At 36.7% G+C, this 20,419-nt stretch overlaps 1 protein-coding gene across 1 annotated transcript in view; it reads right to left on the reverse strand.

Moving 5' to 3' along the window:
- Positions 1 to 3,463: 3,463 nt before the first annotated feature.
- Positions 3,464 to 20,419, reverse strand: part of LOC127644715 (partitioning defective 3 homolog) — a 122,726-nt gene continuing 105,770 nt past the window's right edge. Inside the window, 3 exon segments of the mRNA XM_052128042.1 lie at positions 3,464 to 9,155; positions 10,440 to 10,561; positions 13,691 to 13,808. Of these exon segments, the coding sequence (XP_051984002.1) occupies positions 8,729 to 9,155; positions 10,440 to 10,561; positions 13,691 to 13,808 (667 nt within the window). The 3' untranslated portion in view covers positions 3,464 to 8,728.

Below are 20,419 nucleotides of genomic sequence, written 5' to 3' on the forward strand. Positions count from 1 at the left end.
ATCTTTTCAAGTGGAATGAATGGCCACTGAGAATCAAGTCTTACACAAAACCTTTCTGACAGAAATACTATTGAAAGAGAAAGAGAAATCGAAAGAGAGAGAGAGAGAGAGTGAGTGAGAGAGAGAGAGAGAGAGAGAGAGAGACATTCATATATTCAATGCATTTTCACATTACGAACTAACCACACAGCACACTCATCACACCACAATTATCTAGGACTAAAAACACTTCCATTGGAAACTTCAACCCTGCAGTGAATGAACTGAGAGATAAAGCTCACAGGGCCTTCTATGCCACAAAAAGACAATGTCCGGTAGACAATGTTACCTGTTAACATTTGGTTGAAAATGTCAGAATCAGTGATTGAGCAGATTGTCCTGTATGGCAGAGAGATGTGGGGGTCCACTGACAAATCCAAATCAAGGAAATGCAATGCTCTCCGTACACAGTGACCGATAAACTGAGAGCCACCTTAACAAGGTACAGACTCAGTGGACACAACCTCACTATAGAAACGGTCCTTCTTATAAGGGTTAACAGAATGAGTGTTGTGTGATAACAGCACAACATGTGTCTGTCTGCCACAGAATGAGAGACAGTGAGTGAACTGACCCGAGTCTGTCTCCATCACAAGCTTTACTTTTATTTTATATAGTCATATTTTCCTTTATTTGTAACTTCATTTTTATTATTTAACATGATCCTTTTTACCTTATTAGTCAAGATTATATTGTATATTTGGTCTTTTTTCTTATATTCTGTACATCGTTTTGCATTGTCTTTGTTTAGCTCTGATTTATTTGTATGCAGCTCAGCTGTAAACGCTTTGCCAATATGAATGTACAAATATTTGTCATGTCAATAAAGCACCTTAAACCTGAAACTGAGAGAGAAAGGCGTTCTGTGTTTAGGCCACACCATGGGGGGCTGATTGCCTGTGACTCGTTGTGGAATTGTTCATTAACCCCTGACATCTTTCTCTGCATCCCACAAGAGCTGGATTATTCATTCAGTGACTGCTGCGTTATGGATTGCATGATAAATGAATAGCAGAGATAAACAGAATTACCTGCACAGACCTGACAGGATGAATGACCTGAAAACAAGAAACGTCTCTCCATTAAATTTGTAGTGGGATAAAAAACTGGGACAAATGCAAATAAATGATGATTTGAGAATGTTGGATGATTACCACAAAATTTGTTTTTTAATACTCAGTTTCAAAAGTATAGGCACAAGATGTAACAATATACATATTACCAATTTTAGTGTGATTAAATTGCTTTTCTGTGTAGGCTGAAGTTATATCCAATTAAACAACTTTTATTTAAAACAATTTTACACCATGAACCCTTAAACAACTTTAAGACAATTTAAACAACTTCACAGGTCAAATAACATACAAGTTTTAACAGAAGAATTAATGTAAGTTATTTTATAACATTATAAGCTTCACATTTCTGTCTTTAAATTACATTAGCCCCATTCACTTCCATTTGTAGTGTAACTCATTGTAATCTAGATTTTTGAGTCAGAATTATGCCACAAATGCTGTTGATTGAGCTTAACTTGTATTGAACCAAGAATATTCCTTAAAAATGTTTATCAAATGTGATACTTTCCACATCTTTAACAGATGTCTTGAAGATGTATGTGTGCTTACTGTTGTGAAAGAACTGAGAAACTCACACGCAAAACATAACATATATTCAATGTTAAAGGGAAAGTTCACTAAAAATGAAAATTCTCTCATCATTTACTCACACTCATGCCATCCCAGATGAGTATGACTTTCTTTCATCTGCGGAAGTCAAATGAAGATTTTTAGAGGAATTTCTCAGCTTTTTTGGACCATATTATGCAAGTGAATGGGTGCCAAAATGTTGAGGCTCCAAAAATCACATAAGTCAGCATAAAAGTAATCCATAAGACTCTGGTGGTTAAATCAATATATTCAGATGCAATATAATAGGTTTGGGTGACAAACCGATTACTTCAACATTCTCGTTCTTGTGTTTTTGGCGATTCCCATTCTTCGTGCATATCACCCCCCTAGTGGGCAGGGAGAAGACTGTCATGCAAAAAAAGGACTTTAAATATTGATCTGTTTCTCACCCACGCCTATTATACTGCTTCTGAAAATATTGATTAAAACACTGGAATCCTACGGATTAATTTTATGATGATTATGCGTTTATGAGCTTTTTGGAGTAGCAAAAGTTTGGCACCCATTCACTTACAGAGCTGTAATATTCTTCTAAAATCCAAGTTTGTGTTCTGCAGAAGAAAGTAAGTCATACACATCTTGGATTGCATGATGGTGAGCAAATAATAAGAGCATTTTTGTTTTTGGGTGAACCATCGTTTCAATGTGCGAAGTTGCTACATATCAAAAAGTTAGGCTAATGAAAATAACTTGGAGGAAGAATCAACATTGTCTCACGACAACTTTTTATAATTTGTACGAGATGGCGAAATAGTAAGATGTCGTACAACATGGTTTGTACCAAAATATACAAGTTTTATTCCAATAGAAACCAACCAATAAACAAACAAACACAATTTCAAATACAGGACAGGAAAAACATTTTAGCTAGCCTCCAATCCAACAATTTATTTTAAGGAAGAAACAATAACCTTTAATACGCTTAACTCGTTGTTGTCTGAGTCAACTCATGCAATTTCAACATTATGTACTAATTATTACTTGTCATGAGACTGGGTTTGAAAAAAGTTTTTTTATGCAAAAGTTTTTATGTTAATTATTTATTGAAACTCTGCTTCACAACACCCCTTAAGCTTGGTAAAATCACTGTAATGCACAAATATTTCTACATATCTTATTTTAGTTTCAAATCCAATGTTTAGAATCCCATACTGTATCTAACAGTACATTCTATTCCATTCACTGCTGCAATTACTGAAGATCTTGGCAGGGAATTGCTAGTCTTTTTTTTTAAACATTAATTACAAGCTGTTGATAATCTTTTCTTGTCCCAGTTATTCAGAAGGGACCTAACAATGTTTCTATTCCATATGTAAAGTAATCTAGTTTATTCAGCTGCATATGATACAGAACCAGTGAGTTACTGCTATGAACCCGATTTAGGTACTGTGGCACAACAGTTGCCTTTGCTTCTCTGAGGGCCGTGAATTAGCTCTCTCACCTACACTTTCTCTCCTGCACACCATCTTTTCTCCAATATACGGCTGTCACACTGTTGCTCTTTGACCCAAGTTTTCATTTCATGTCAGTTCAGGAACTATAAATCTTAAACCAGAGCAAAACCATTTGCTATTCTGACACTGACACACACCGACACACCGACACACACACACACACACACACACACCGACACACACACACACACACACACACACACACACACACAGAGCTTGAAAGATGAAAGGCAGAATGTTTGAATATAGCTTTATTCAGCACCAGTTAGACAAAGTCATGATGAGGTTTTAAAATGATTTGTGTGTGAAAAAGCAAAAAAAAGAGGGAGAGAAAAAAGTTTGAAAGTGTGTCTTTTCATGTGTATAATCAGCACAGCTGTTGGTTTCATGGATTAGAACCAGGTGAGAGTGGCACCTTCAAACATCTGGTGGAAGGACTGGCCCATCTGCTTTACTCCAGCCATCTGATTATTCCTCTTGTCTTTTTATTATCTTGATGGTCCTCTCAAATCTGCTTTTTCATCATTTATTAGCAAACATATCTTAAAAAACTAAACCAAAAAATGCAGTAAAATACAAAAATACTAGTAAAATAATGCACACTATCCCACTATTTCAATTGGGATGGGAATCTTAGGGAATGTAACGATTGTGGTTCAGATTCTGATTCCACTTACAGGTAAGTTCATCCAAATGAAAACTGTCATCATATACTCACCCTTATGTTGTTCCAAAACCGCATTTCTTTCTTTCTTCTGTGGAACACAATGGGAGATGTTTGCTCAATTTTATTGCATGGAAAAAGATGCAATGAAAGTGAGTGGTGACTGAGGCTAACATTCTGCCTAACATCTCATATTTCACCTTATTATTTGAATCCCATTATAGCTTTTATTGATTGACTCTCAAACACACTATAGAAAAAAGCAAAACACACATGCACAGAGTAAACCATTGTCCCCCTTTAACCCCCAACAATTTGGGTGTCCTGGGTGACTGCCATGTTGCAAATGCCTAAATCCACCACTTCACATAAAGACCATAGACTTTTGCCATCACATGGTTGTTTAACTGAAAATTGCTTTGCATTTATGATTAAATGAATACATTTATACCTAGAAAATGTCTTATCTGACAAATTTTGTGAGTCAATTTTGCATGCATCTGCTCTGATTTTCCATTGTTTTCCTATGTAAACACGTGCTGGGTGGATTGACATGTCTTTGATCGTTGAAACACGTCTAGCCATTTCTTCAGCTTCTTGCGCACGACCGACATGTTTTTTTTAGCCAGTGTCAATTTAAAAACGATTTCTTGTTTTAAAAACGCGTCAAAAGACATAGTTAAGTTAAAGATCTCTAAAGCCTCTAAAGAAGAGGCGGCCGCCACGTACCCTAGTACAATAAATCATGCAAAGTGAATGCAAATTCTGGTAAACAGGATGAAGCCACATAGGAACGCTGCAAGATGCAAAATTTCATGATCAAGATGGCAGTCTTCAAAATAAATCCAGCACACACACACACAGACTCAAGTGTCTTAAAATGTCAGACCCATGTGGAAAGTAGATGATTAATGGACAATGTAGTTCTCTCACACACACACACACACACACACACACACACACACACACACACACACACACACACACACACACACACACACACACACACACACACACACACACACACACACACACACACACACACACACACAGAACTTAAGTGTATATGGAAAACAGAAGAGCATCCCTTCCTTTATTTTACAAGAGTTTTGTACTGTCAAAACAGCTGCTGCTTTTTTAGACATCACAAGATTCATAACAGCATATAAACAACAACAAAAATGTCACAGAAACATGATGCACAATGGCAGAAACATACATTTTACATAGTCCTGTAAACAAACTAACTGATAGAAAATAGAAAATCTGACATTGATCCTTCAGAATCTGTCAGAAACTTCATATCTATGCTCCTTTATGACCCTTGACCTTTTAAAACAAGCCATAACGCATTATGGAGATGGTTGCTAAGACACACACACAAATAAAATAATCTGTCCATGTGCCAAAGCATCCATGTTTTTAATACTTCATTGTATTTAATACTTTGTGGTTAATATCTGGAAATTTGACATTTATAAAGGTGCAAAAGAGGTTTCATTCAGTTAAAAAAACGGTTAAAAGAAGGCAAACGTATAAAACAGGCTGACCAGGCCCGGCAGTGTTTCCTGATCTTTCAAGTTTCACAAAAATAAGGAACAATTCCAAACAGGATATGGTGGAACAAAAGATCCAATTAGAAATAAGTGTCTGATTGTTTGGAGTCAAATGTGTTATAATGAAGCTTTTCATATTTTCATTTAGATTCCAACTCATACACACACACACACACACACACACACACACACACACACACACACAGCTCAAACACACAAAACACAACCGACCATCTGTGCCTGGGCAGTAGAGTGTGTTTCACACCATGTGTCACACTGTTATGTGTCAAACGAGTATCGGCTGGCTCATATGGCACTGCCCCCGCACATGTGCACACGTGCGCTCACAATCACACACACATACACACATACTTGACCTAGCATGTTACACTATAGTCTGAGGGTATCAGCTCAACAGGAGCTCTTGATTCAAAGCCTAGAACTTTCATCTCTACAGAACTCAAAGTTCTAGTTCGTGATCTAAAATGCATCACTGACACTGTATTGCAGATTGACCATCTCAGCAGCTGTCAGGGGCGGAGCTATTATGCAAAGGAGTGGGGCCTGGCTTGCAGATCCAGCAGAGTTCGAGTGAGACGATCAGTACAAAGTTGAAGACACAAGCTGTGTTCAGCTGCATGAATGGTTCAGCTCATTAGTCTTTTAAAGACTTTCCACTTAACAATGATCAATAAGATCCATAAATCTATCCATCCGTCTAAGTATTTGTTTATCTAAAGTGTGATCCAGAGGAAGATGTGTGTGCTGGCTATTTTTGGAATGAGCTATGTGCAGTATACACTGAATACTGATTTTTCAAGTATTTGTTTTAAGTATTAAAAACAAAAATATAAGAGGAGAATGTAATATTCAATACTAAACAGCATGACATTCATGTTTGTATTGCACTGAATTATTTGAGTGGCTTCCAGTTATTTAGTAAAAAAAAAATATATATATTTTTGAATTTTCTATCCAATTTTGTTAAAAATCTAAAAATTGAGTCGATGTTAAAATTAACATCTGATTTTACTTTCTGTCCTGATCATGAAAAAAAATTCATATAAATATTTCACAAGTTGGTCATCTGGTCATTCCATGCATACAGAAAATGTGGACAGTATTCATAGCAGAGATGCACAATTGTATCGGCCAATCATCGGTATCGGTTGATCTGTATTATCGGACATCGGCTGATTGTTTAAAAACAGTTGATAATCAGGGCCGATTCTTTCCTGTCAATCAAAAAGGGGGCGGGAAAATAGACTAAATCTTGTGCAGTGTAAAAAAATCTCTCTTGTGTGAAATGACTTTGAATTGGGTGAGAATGACAGAAGAGTTGTAAGCTTTGCACTGCTAAAACTTTGCGGGGTGGAACTGCCGTTAAAACTTTGAACACAACTAATTAATTACTTTTGCACTCAGTAACTTTTTTGTTTGTCATCTTGACTTACAGTGACACCTAGTGGAGTGGATGCGGCATCATTGAAAATCAATAGATTTCAGTTACAGATGCTATTGTAGAAATGTAGTATTCACATCAGCCAAATATTACTTTAATCCATGAGTGAAAGTGTCCAATAACAGGGTGGCTACTGAGATAAAGCGAGTTGTATCGGGTTGGTCACGTGCTCCTAACATGGCAGCGCCCATGAGGGGACCCTCTGTGTGAAGATTTAAACAGCTTTTATAATGTTACTGATAGTGTCTTCATCTCATGTGAACGATCATGATTTTATAAATGTTCCAAAATGAATCATATGAATGATCAGTAACCTGAAAACAGGTAGCATGAAATAAGCAAAGTCACCAAACTATCAGTATCGGCAGACAATTTTTTTTATGGGTTCATCCCTAATTCATACTATATACCAAAGTCTTTTTAGCAAGTCAACTCACTCACGGCCATCTTTGGAAAGCTCTCCAGCTATTTTTCTATGTAAACTAGTGGCATGACTGTCCAGCTCTTATCTACTTGAATGGGGAAAGACCGAAATCTCCAAAACGGCTGGTCAAGATTAAGATCACAGAACATAAATCAAATAAGCAGTAAAATCTGACAAAACTGGTATCATAAATTGTGCGTCTTTACCTCAGATGTGTCTAAAAGGTGATTGGCTCTTTTACCTGTAAGAAGGGACTTCCTTTTCTACTTCTATTAGCCGTTCTAATTTCTCCCATTTATTTGAATAGAAGTGGCCCAAACAGTCTCTGTAAATACACTACACAAATAGTAATATGGTACTGTAGTATGCTGTTCTGAACATAGCCTGTGTGTGTTTAGGGGAAGACGATTTCTGTGCCTGAACTTTCACATAGCACTGTAGCCCGTCAATGCAGGGGCAGCTGGTGTGTGATGAAAAATTCAGTGTGGGTCATCTGGGAGACCAGTAACACACACACACACACACACACACACACACACACACACACACACACACACACACACACACACACACACACACACCTGGCAGGCAGCAGTGGGTCATGTATTCTGTCTGTGTGAAAGCGCTCTGAAAATTTAATGAGGAGCATCAATTAATGACCTGCTATCTGTGAGCCCATTTTGTTTAGTTTTTCTCAATAATTAAAAAAAAAATGGTCTCTGTTCTCCTGTCTGTCAACTCCCACTCTATACCTACTTGAAATAAAAAATTATGCCATCATTTATTCACCCTCTTGCAGTTCCAAACCAGTAAGACCTATTTCTGCACAAGTCAAGCCATTTGGACTACTTTTATGGTGCTTTTCTTTTCAATTTTTGAAGCAGTTCGTGGTCAGAGTATATTTCTTTTTGTATGGAAAAGACTATTGTGAAAGATCTCCATTTGTGTTCCACAGAAGAAAGACAGTCAAACCAGATAAGAATGACATGAGGATGAATAAATTACATTAGAATATTAATTCTTGGGTGAATTTTTTCTATAAACGTAACCATATCAAATACAAATTTAACTGACAACTTTCATTTTTACATTTAAAAATGAATCTGACTTAAGAAAAAAAAAATCAATAAAACCTGCTTATTATGACAGACATGGTTCTGCTGGTTCAACAGAGGAGCAAAAGTCAATTTGTTTCAGGCTGATTGTCAGAGCATGAAGGTATTCACAGCAAATCAAGAGCACCACTGGATGCACCAATGAGCTATTGGCTATTGGATAGTGACCACAGTGACCTCATAATCAAAAGGCACTCAGGTAGGCGGAGTCTGTGTACAACTACCAGACAACCAAATGTTTGTTTATCAGCGGTCACACACAAAAATCTTGTCAACCTTTCTGTTTTTCTGAATAAATGGTGAATGAGTCGCCCTCTTTTTTTTTCTCATGACAAAAACGGGCGCAATTTCTCAGGTGTGTGTACGCGGCCGAGTCTAACAACCTGGGAAGGGGAGGGCGGGACATCCTGCCTAAGGGGTCCTTTGGAATCCTGGGATTCGTAGTCTACGTGAACTGATGGGCCTCTTCCTTTAATTTCCCGGTCTCTGCGTCTCTGTTCCTGTCTGAGGAGCTCCTGGGCCTCCAATAGGACGCGAGCATTGTAGCCACCACCCACTGTAGTACAGCCAGATCCAGGTTGAGCAGATAGGCCATTCCTGCAGCTAGAAAGGGGAACGGTGCGCGGGAAGGAACGAGGACCCTGGTAACTGGAGTAACGGCCGCTGTCTTTAGCTGCCTGAAAGCCATTGCCTGGTGGACATGTTCTCTCCCATTCGCTCTCTGAAGCTGGAGTGGGGGTCTTACGAGGATGGCTGCACATGGGAGAAATACATAAGATGAGCACACTTTCTTCTGTTAACATATTTACTACTGAAACAATAAGTTGGAAGACATTCAGTACCCTTAAAGGGATAGTTCACACAAAAATGAAAATTCTATTATTATTTATTCACCCTAATGATATCCCAGGTGTGTGTGACTTACTTTCTTCACCAGAACACATTAGAATAAAAATTGAAAAATATCTTAGCTCAGTAGGTCCTTAAAATGCAAGTGAATGGAGATTTCACTTTTGAAGCTTCAAAAATCACAGACGATCAGCATTATCATCATTAAGACGACTCCAGCGGTTAAAATTCTTCTAAAGCAACATGATCACTTTTGGTGCGAAAAAGCTCAATATTTAAGTACTTTTTCAACTATAATCCATCGTGAGGCTAAGGTTCATTAGAGGGTGGAGTCCAAACGGTCTCTCATGTGAAGTATTCGCGTTGCCATGACCCGACATAATTTCACATTCTCCACTCGGTTGAGACTACCAGGATAAGCACACAAACACACCATTGTGTGTAAAGAAACAGATGAATACAATCCAAAACCAACCAAGCAACTGTACAGCATATCTCCTCCTCACTTGTAAACAGCGCTGCTCTTCTGGCTGTGCATCAGTTCTCGCTTTTTCAAATGCCAATGCAATTACGCGCATGTGCCGCTCAGAAGTATGATTTAGAGTTCAAAAAAAGTACTTCTATATTTAGCTTTTTCATACCAAACACAATCTTGTCGCTTTAGAAGACATTCATTTAACCGCTGGAGTCGTCTTAATGACGTTTAAGCTGACTGTCTGTGATTTTGGAGAAATCTCCATTCACTTGCATTTTAAGGACCTACTGAGTTAAGATTTTATTTTTTATTTATTTATTTACTTAAAGGGGCAATGCACATTGATGAACATGACTGTAAATGAGCCAGAATTAGCCAAATGGCTGTTTTTCATCTGAAGACCCTTGACAGAATGTTAAAAAAAAAGTCACCCCAAAAAACAAAGCAAGAAAAAAGAACACACAATCAAACACTAATTAAAAAATACATTACAGCAACTTTTTTTAACCAATTCATGTTTGGAAAGAAAATAAAGTCCCAGCATTACACAGTTCTTACTAGCCAGAGAAAATAGGTATTTATTATTTTTATTATTACATAAACTAAACACCACAAAACTTCATGGAGTCTTTCAAATGTTTTGCAAAATAAATAATGTCAAATATATAAAAAAAGAACAGCATTAAAAATACATATTCCACACAAACACCTACCGTGGTAGAGAGCTGTACTGTCTCTGAGCCTGTGTGAAAGCATCCCTGGCTTCCTGTCTCTGTAACTGCACCTCCACAGACACTGAATGACGGCCAGATGAGGTATGTGAGCTGCAGTTTGACTGAAACAGACACATATGCTATTAACACGTAGAATTAGCAAACGGGCAATAAAGGTTGTACGTCGAGTAAAGAAAATCTGGTATAAAACACAAACGTGCACATGCTTGGGTTATAAAAATCATTCCGATGCACACGCATACTCATGCCAAGCACTTACCAGATATCAGTGATGCATACTGTATGTGAAGAGCTGTGTGTTTACATGAGGTGGAATGTCATTATTACTGTTCCTATGACCTTTAGCACATTACTGCTGTTAATAAATCCATTAGAGTAGATTATAACCCATAAAACATTTATGAAATTAGTTACTCAATAACCCAACCCTCAATAACATAATAACATTATCATAATTTAATGACCACATCATTAAAAAGGTGTGTAATTATTTTGTGATCAATTTCTTTTTCTGTTTCTATATTCTATATCTACAGCCATTTCCAATCCACAGAAAATAACTATTATTTTCTGAAGTAATCTATTAACGTAAACCAACTTAGCCTTACAGTTGAACATCTTACATTAAATATTCTGCACCAACTCAAATAAAAAAAACTATAATCATCAACTACTATATTATTGCCTTTTGATTGTTTGTTTTGTGTCATGTTTGTCTCCTGCAGTGCTGGTTTTAATGCACGGAGGTCAGATCCGATGGTCTACACACATCATGGAAACAACAGTGTGGCTGGAATGAGGACAGATGGCAAATGTTAGATGAATGTTAGGTTAATGTTAGCTGGAGGTTTGGTTAATGCCAGATGTATATTAAATGAACATTAGTTAATTTTATGGTGAGGGGGATTTGAAGTGATTTCATAATTGACCATATACGTAATGTAAATAATTAACAAAAAACATTCACTCACACTCCCTAGTTTTCACAGAACATAAGGGAGTAATTACAAACCATAAATGACTCATTTTATACTGTCTCTAAACACACACACACACACACACACACACACACACACACACACACACACACACACACACACACACACACACACACACAACACACAAACACACACACACGGCTTTGTGCGAGTAGAAGAGTGTAACGGCAGCAAATTGCTCATGACCCATAAGAATCTATTTATTTTATGGCAACATTTACATCGCGTTCCCTGCTGTCGTCACACTCGGTCAAACCGATGAATGCCGGCCCAGGCACGCTCAATCAAGAGCCGATCCACACAGAGAATTCCATTAACTCTAATGAAGGAGAACAGCATGCTGGGACTGATTGACACAGCTTGCCGCAGCTATGTTGCCATGGAGACAGAGATGTTGAAGGATGAGGGATGTAAGGAGCCGGATCATTTAGCCCAGTTCATTAACACACATGCACACTTCACTGCCTAAAACAACATCAGTGTCACAGCAACGTACCATTTGTTTGCTAAACAGATTATGGCATTAAAAGGGCTGATACGAGCACAGTGACAGAGTGAGATTTCTTACAGAAGATGAGCTTAATGTTGACACGAACACTTTTCTGAAAACTGGTAAGCGGTTTAAAGTGTTTAAGGAGAAACTATAAAAAAATGAACCTCTCAGGAATATTGAAAGAACATTCTGAGAAGAAATAAGGATGGGCACGTTTGATACAGCCACATAAACAAAATTTTATTTACAAAAAGTTTTTTAGTTTTTTAGAAAAAAAAGGGGGCGTAAATGTTTCTTGGGCAATATAAAAGAATACTTTACCTACAAATAAAACTGTTAACCACAACAAAAGTTGTTAGTGATGATTTTAAATGCCAATCTTTAAAAGAGACAAATAGCAGCACAGAAGTATCACAAAAGTTCATATTGTTCTTCTAAAATCTTCTAAAGCCATAAGATATCTCTATGTGAATAGAGTAAAATGTAAGTATTTACAGATAATCTTCCCCTATACTGTTGCAAGAACCAATTCAGTCATTTTTAATTGAACATTTGAGAGCTACAGCAAAAGGGAAGAATATAGACTTAAATACACAATTTAAGTAAATTTAAAACATACACAATTATTGTATGACTTCAGAAGACTTGAAATATAGTGAAAGAGTCACATGGACTACGTTGGAGTTTGGCATTTAAAAAAAGAAAAAAAAGAAGAAAAAAAAACACAATTTTTCTGTATGGAAAAGAGCTGCTTGATCATTATGCCTAAGATCTTATTTTGTGCTTTATGAAAAAAGAAAGAAATGAAAGAATACTGTGTTGGAACGACATGCGTGTGAGTAAATGATCACTCCTATTTCCTATAACTATTCCCTTATAAATAAAAATGTTTTAAATCTGTGAAAAATTTGGAAGGGAAAAGGAAAATGACATTTAAAATGTTATTTAATAGTTAGGAAATCACTATCAATATAATGCATAACAACAACAAGAAGAAAAATCAATACATTAAAAAGTGTCTTACAAATTTAAAAAGGGAAATTTACATGAAGAAAAAAACATAATACGTGCAACAAGTTGGTTTAAATACTTTCCTTGGAAAGATCATTACAAATGTGTTCATGTTAAAAACATTCAACAGTAAATAACACACAACCACACACAAAAGGATTCTGAAATGAAGGACAGGACTGTTTTTAATGAAGATGGTCTTCAAGTGCAAAAGTAGGACATTCAGCATAATTTTAGAGTAATAAGAGGGCTTACCTGAATCCAGATCAATATACAAAAGAGTTCACACTCAATTCAGATTCTTATGATCTGGACTTTGTTTCAATAGTTTAAATAATAAACAATTACAGTTTGACATGTATTATCTCTCACACCTCAAACACACAAATATTCAGTCAATCACAGTTCTTCCATAGTTCTTAAATTCATGATTTTGCATGGGTGCAGTGATATGGATAAAGATTGGATGAACAGATGAATGAATGTGTGAATAGTCCAGATGGTTAAACACATGGTGATGTTAGCACTGTTAACAGATAATGTCACGTGCTGCTGCATGCAGTGGTCTCAGGTTAGCAGTTAGCATTAACTCAGGCCTAATGGTTTTGTTTTTAACCACCCCAAGGAATGAAGTTCTCGGACTGTCTTTTCCATCCCAGGAAACAGGTAACCAATAGGGTAGTAAGTCCACAGTGTCATGGGCGCACATACACAGCTCATACACTCACCCAGGGCTGCTCCAGGCTGTAGGTGCGGTGGCGATCATCTGGTTCCGCTTCGTCCTGTCTGATCTGGTGGAACTCCTGCCGTAAGCACTGGATTCGGTCGTGGTTGCTCGGCACTAGCCTGTAATATCAGGAAGAAGACATAAGATAATGAGACATTTACATACAGTTGAAGTCAGAAGTTTACATACATATTAGCCAAACTCAGTTTTTCACAATTCCTGATATTTAATCGTAAACACATTCCATGTCTTAGGTCAGTTAGGATCACTACTATGAATGTGAAATGTCTGAATAATAATATCTCATTCCCAGTGGGTCAGAGTTTACATACACTTTGTTAGAATTTAGTTGCATTATGCTTATTTAGTAGCATATGTACATATATATATATATATATGTGTTCATTTTTATTAATAAAATATATATATATAAATGATTGTATGCTATACTTTGTGTACAAAAAAAGGTTTAAAACATAAATGTTACAATATAAATAGCATATATGGGCTAAAATGAATAGTTTATTTTATAATTCGTCACATTTTAGATTTTTAAAAAATATACAAATTCCATATTCTATTTTATTTCACCAAACCTGTGCATACATGTTTTTATTTATATATTTAACTTTTTTTTTTACACACATTTTCATAATTGCTTTTGTTTATATTAATAATTTGTATTATTAACTTAAGTCATTTTATTTGTATAGCACTTTTCACAACAAAAATGAAAAGTGCTTTTCATCGCTTCAAAGCAGCTTTACAGGAAATCATGCATTAACAAAAAATTAAACCGTAATATCTATAAAGTCTTAGTGATCATTGAGTACTTTGATTAAATATGATTGTAAATTGTGTATGGAAATTAAATAATAATTGTATTTAGAACCCCTAACTAGTATTTACCTTGAGTTTACATTGATATGTATGACAAGCTCTTAAATGGTGAGGACTCTGAACAGGCAGTTCAGTGAGCGTCTACAGAAGTGTACATTAATGAGAGGGGTTGCACGGTTTGCATCTGTGCTATGTGTGATTAGAACTATTGTTTCTTTTTTACTTTTAGAGCAAAAAGTGACTGTAAATACCACACATTGATCGAAGACTGCGGCAAATATACGAGTAATCGATAATGGAACTGGTTGTTGATGCACTATTGCTTTCCAATGCTCAAATGCGGATTTGTGCACATACTCCGTAGAGGACGATCAAATTAAATATGACCCGCTTCATTTCGGTTCACTTTGAACCAGAAAAACATTTGGAGTTTTATGCACAAAGCGACACAATCCCATTCGTTTCAATGAGAGCAGAGCGACTTCCAGTGACATGAGCTGCAGTGACTGTTGGCGACAAAGATTGCCATGGTGAGCGACAAGACAAAGTTGAGAAAATGTTGACTTTATGCAAATGATGAGTGACATTCGCAAGCGACTACCAATGAGAGTGAAGACAGTGGAGCTCATGTCATCCATCTCCAGGCAGGGAATGTAAAATACTGGAGATGAGTGCAAGCAAGACTTTCACTATTCTATATAATTTGTCTGTAATCACATACATGGATAAAGCCTAATAAAAATGATGCGTAGAAGACCGTGTTGGCATTCAGGGTGAGTTTGTTTCATACATGAATGGATTGTTAATCTTCTTCATGATATGATGTATTGAACACTGCTTCAGGTAATTTAAAAACACTCTCTCTTGTAAAATTTGAATTTTTGGAAGCAACAGAACAGAGTCCTTTGTAAAAATTTGAATGATATCTTAGTTTTAGCGGCAGTACAATCTATAATCAGTAATTCCAAAGCTACTTTGGCCAGACGTGCAGTACACCAATAAGATTAAAGCGACAGCAGTAGGAACGCCCACTAGTGACAGATCGCAGAGTCTAGCGCCATGGCTTTACAGTCTACAGTCTTACAGACCTGTCGTGGTCAATTTGATAGTTACATTTAATACAATTAAACCCTCACTGGTTTTAAATGTATTTCTTTGTGCTTTATTTTTAAATGTTTACTTGAAAAATTACTTGAAAAGCAAGGTTTACTTATTGAGAAATACCTGGAACCTGTTTTCATTCAGTTAGCTAAGATGTATACCCTTCTATTCCACTATATAACTATCTGAATAAAAGAGTCTGTTTTGTTGTGGATACAAAACTGGTATCAAAAATCGTAAAATGCTACTGGTATTAATATCGACCACAGAAAAGTTGGTCTTGTGACATACCTACACTGAGTTACAACATGACATCATAATCTCTTTGATCCTCTGTGCTCTAAAATGACAGGTGTGGAAAGTGTGACCCTATGTAAAGGTTACCTAGTTATGCCCCACTACCTTTATAAGTACAAAAGTCAAGATGTCACACGCGGTGGACAGATGGTCCAAATGGGCAACACGCGCGCATGCACACACACGCACGCACGCACGCACGCACACACACACACACACACACACACACACGCACGCACACGCACGCACGCACGCACGCACGTCAGTCTACCTATCATTATGAGGACTTTCCATAGACATAATGATTTTTACACTGTACAAACTATAGATTCTATCCTCTAAACCTAACACAACCCCTAAACCTAACCCACACAAAAAATGTTCTGCATTTTTACATTTTCAATAAAAATGTCAATTCAATCATTTAATATGTTTTTAAGCTATTTAAATTATGGGGCCACTAGAAATGTCCTCATAAACCACATTTATAGCATAATACCCTTGTAATTACCAGTTTGTAACCTAAAAAATTGTCCTTGTAAACCACATAAACATGCCCCCACACACACACACACACACACACACAACCACACACCTGCAAAAATCAGATCTGCAAAGCCTGCTGCAGATTTCAACAGACAAGCAGCAGTTTCTTTTACAGTACAAACAAATTTGTGTGTGCGTGTATGTGAAAGAGCCAGACAGATTTCCTCTTATTAAAATTCCGTGATCATATGTTAAGTGTGTTTATGATATAGAAGAGAGCAACTGGGATATTTACACATGAGCAGATGTCCTGTTTAAAAAACACAGATGCAATATAAACTTTGTCATTCGAGAGGACTGTTGATCATTTAACAATGCAGATAAATCTGCAAACAATGCATAAACAAAAATACAGTGGGGTTCAAATGTCTGTGTAGAGTCCACACTGAAAATCTGAGATTCAGAATTTACAGCTGGAGAAACTAAGTTAAGTTTAAAATTAAAAGGATTTCAAACTGTACATATTTATAAAGCTAAATATTTAAGATTTCTAGGTCACAAGTCAAACAAGTACATTTGTGACATTGAGCATGATTTCCTTGCTTCTATTGAAGCACACAAGAGGCTCTTTGGAAGATTCTCAAATCTATATCCATCACATGAAAATTCAGTCTTGTGGATTACAGCATAATGGTGGCCAAAAATAAGCATTTTCATAAATTCATGTTAATTTTTTTGACTTTTCACTCAAATTGTTGGTGATATAATGTTTGCACTCCACTGTTTACTGTACATAAAATCCTAATTTTATTCTAAAACCATGACTGAACTCTCTTTGTCTTTGCTTTCGAAACACTTAGCCCTAAAACACACCAATCAATACAAACTCATCAAAAACACAGCAAATACATCCACACCATGGAGCCATTTAATCCAATAAGAGGATCAATGAAAAACCGCTGTAATGTTTCCGAAGTGGCTAGAATTATAACCTTCCAACATCTAAATGCATTACAGTGCCCAGATGAACAAAGAAACCGAGCTTGAGTGTGTGTGTTTGTGCTGACACGGCAGTAACAGTACCTGTGCAAAATGTTTTTCTTATATATCCACACCCTAATTATACAAGGCTAACTTGAGATAAGTAGATCAGTCGACTAGTTGTTCAGAAAACCTATTAAATAGGCGATTTTGAATTTGTAGTTTTCGTAAAACACACACAACTATGAGACAAATTGGGAGAAATATCAGATAGATTTGGCTATTTTAACAATGAAAAACATGCCAAAAAGCTGTATAGATTTTTGCACTTAAGACCAAGCTAAAAAAAAACAACCTTCCAACCGGCAAATATAGAAGCCAAAAGAACAGCACAGCAGCTGCAGTCAACCATATAATCGATACGTTTTTGGTGTGTTTGAGAAACATCTGAGTGGATTCAAGACTAAATCGATCATCATATCATCACAACAGCCGTTCCAGCAGAGACATAATGAGTTAACACCACAGAACAACACAAGATACCTGAAAAAACTTGACATGATTTTGTAAAGTTTGATCATCGGTTACAGGAAAACCACAAGTCAAAACAGTTACAAAAGTCATAGGAACCAGAGTCAGAACAGTCTGAAAGTCTGTGGCTACGCTGTGCTTGGTGGATGTACAATTGGATATTTTGGTCTTTGTTTAAGGATTCAAAACCCTAAATCAAATGTATCAATTTAAATGGGTAAAGAGGAAAATTTCCAAATCAGTTGGTCAACATTACGATCAAAGGACATTTCAAATCAAAATCTGACAACACTGGAATCATAAATTGTACTTTTTCACCTCATATCACACACAAAAAAACCGTAATATTCCCAGATCGTATAGCTAATGCGCATGCATGTTCTCGAGTTGATTGACAGGCGATGTCTGTAAAGGGTAAACAGGTAAAACGCTCTTTTACCTGTTTAGGCAGGACCTCCTTTCTACATCCACCATTTGGGCATTTAATTTTTAGTTTTTTTCATGTTTATTTGAATTATTTTCTCAATGTATTTGAACCTTCATAACCTCCGGTATTTAAACAAGTTAAAAAAAGTGACCTTCTGTGTCAAAGTCAAAGATAATTTGTAGTGCATCTATATAACTGTGGTTCATTTTGCATTGCCTCAAAAAAGACCTAATGGTCGAAAAGCAAGAGTAAGCCAATAAAGTATTTTTGAAGCAATAAATCAGTGTGCGAACACTTGCCATTTATTCTTTGTTGATTGCATTGTGTCTTGCAACTGTGCCCAACACTGATTGGACGTGCATGCCTTTTTTCTTCATTTTCTTTGCGTTTCCATTTCTCCCAGTCATTTTAATATACGTGCTCCATCTCAGGGTAAATAGTCTCTGCCCTAAACCATGTTTCAAGCCAACATAATTAACAGAATGGACTATCAACCTCTTAAAACATTGCTCTGCTGCCTCGTAGCATTTCTAACAAACAGCTGTGAGCACAAAGCACTAGAATCAGGTCAGAAGAATCAATAGACACCAACAGTGACAGCGCAGTCATTACTGGGTCTCTTTTCTGTCTATTTTAAGTGATAAATGAGACATGTAGTGAGACAGCATTAAACCAAATCTGTTTAAAGGAAAGTAAAGAAAAGTAAACACAGGTAACACACAGTTTAAGTGAGCACTTGTAGTAAATTTCCCCTTTTGTGGTCCTCTAATAAACTATAAGGGCTGATGTTTTGTGGTCAAGAAAGTGTGTCGGAATCAAAAGTGATGTTCACTGTAAATCTATTATTAATATGAAAAAGTGGTCACCTGCTCAAACACACCCTCTCCCATCTGACATTCTCCCTCTCACAGTCTCATCAGAGTCAGAAAGCGAAAGATGTGAAAGATGATTATAACAACTGTTATGATGTGCAGGAGTCATTATGGAGATGGCTGATCTAGAAAATGCAAACGGGCACGCAGCAAAGCTTTTAAAGCCACTGATACATAGAAAGATATGAACAGATAATACTATTTCACTCTGTTAGATCTCATGATGAAAGGAATGAATGCTCTGCCCAAGCGTACTGTATTATGAAGCATCTAATATCAATACGTAAACAGCTGCTGGCTCATGAAAGGAGATTTGGAGACATATGGTCTCCTCACGGGTCATAATTTGTTGTGAGATCAGCGCATGTGGAATGAGAAATTGTGATAACATCAGTTTTAATGTACTTTAAAGATTTCCAGTCGCCATTAGAGCAAATAAGAACCACTATCACCACGTTAAACATGCTTTCCTGCTAAAATGGATAGACCACATTATTTTGGGCAGTTCAGGGCTTGCTATAACTGCACAAATGGAAAGAGGGTTGCAAATGTTACTGTGTGCTCAACATAGACTTTATGGAGATAATCACAAAAGCATAAAAATAAAACAAACATTCACTATGGATAGACAGTGGATGGAATTAAAGTAATATTCCAGACTTAAAACAAGTTAAGCTCAGTCAACAGCATTTGTAGCATAATGTTCATTAGAAGAAAAATGTATTTAGTTTGTCCCTTCTTTTCTTTCAAAAAGCAAAAATCTGGGTTATTGTAAATGCCTCCACTGTAACCCCGATTTTTGCTTCTTCTTTTTTTAAAGGGATCAGTGGTGGTGTAGTGGGCTAAAGCACATAACTGGTAATCAGAAGGTTGCTGGTTCAATCCCCACTGCCACCACCATTGTGTCCTTGAGCAAGGCCCTTAACTCCAGGTTGCTCCGGGGGGATTGTACCTGTAATAAGTGCACTGTAAGTCGCTTTGGATAAAAGCGTCTTCCAAATGCATAAATGTAAATGTACTGCAAGTTTCAAAATTCTAAAGTTCCTCCTCCTCTGCGCAAAAGAGCATTTCTTTGTTGAAACCAAGCTGTCAAATTGACTCGTGCTCTTCTTCCTAACTGTGCTTCCAAAACCATCTTGAGCTGTAATGCGTTTAAAAAAGTACAATTACTTGAATTATCAACAATCTTTCACCC

The sequence above is a fragment of the Xyrauchen texanus genome, chromosome 6, assembly GCF_025860055.1.
Source record: "Xyrauchen texanus isolate HMW12.3.18 chromosome 6, RBS_HiC_50CHRs, whole genome shotgun sequence".
In the NCBI taxonomy this organism is placed as follows: Eukaryota; Metazoa; Chordata; class Actinopteri; order Cypriniformes; family Catostomidae; genus Xyrauchen; species Xyrauchen texanus.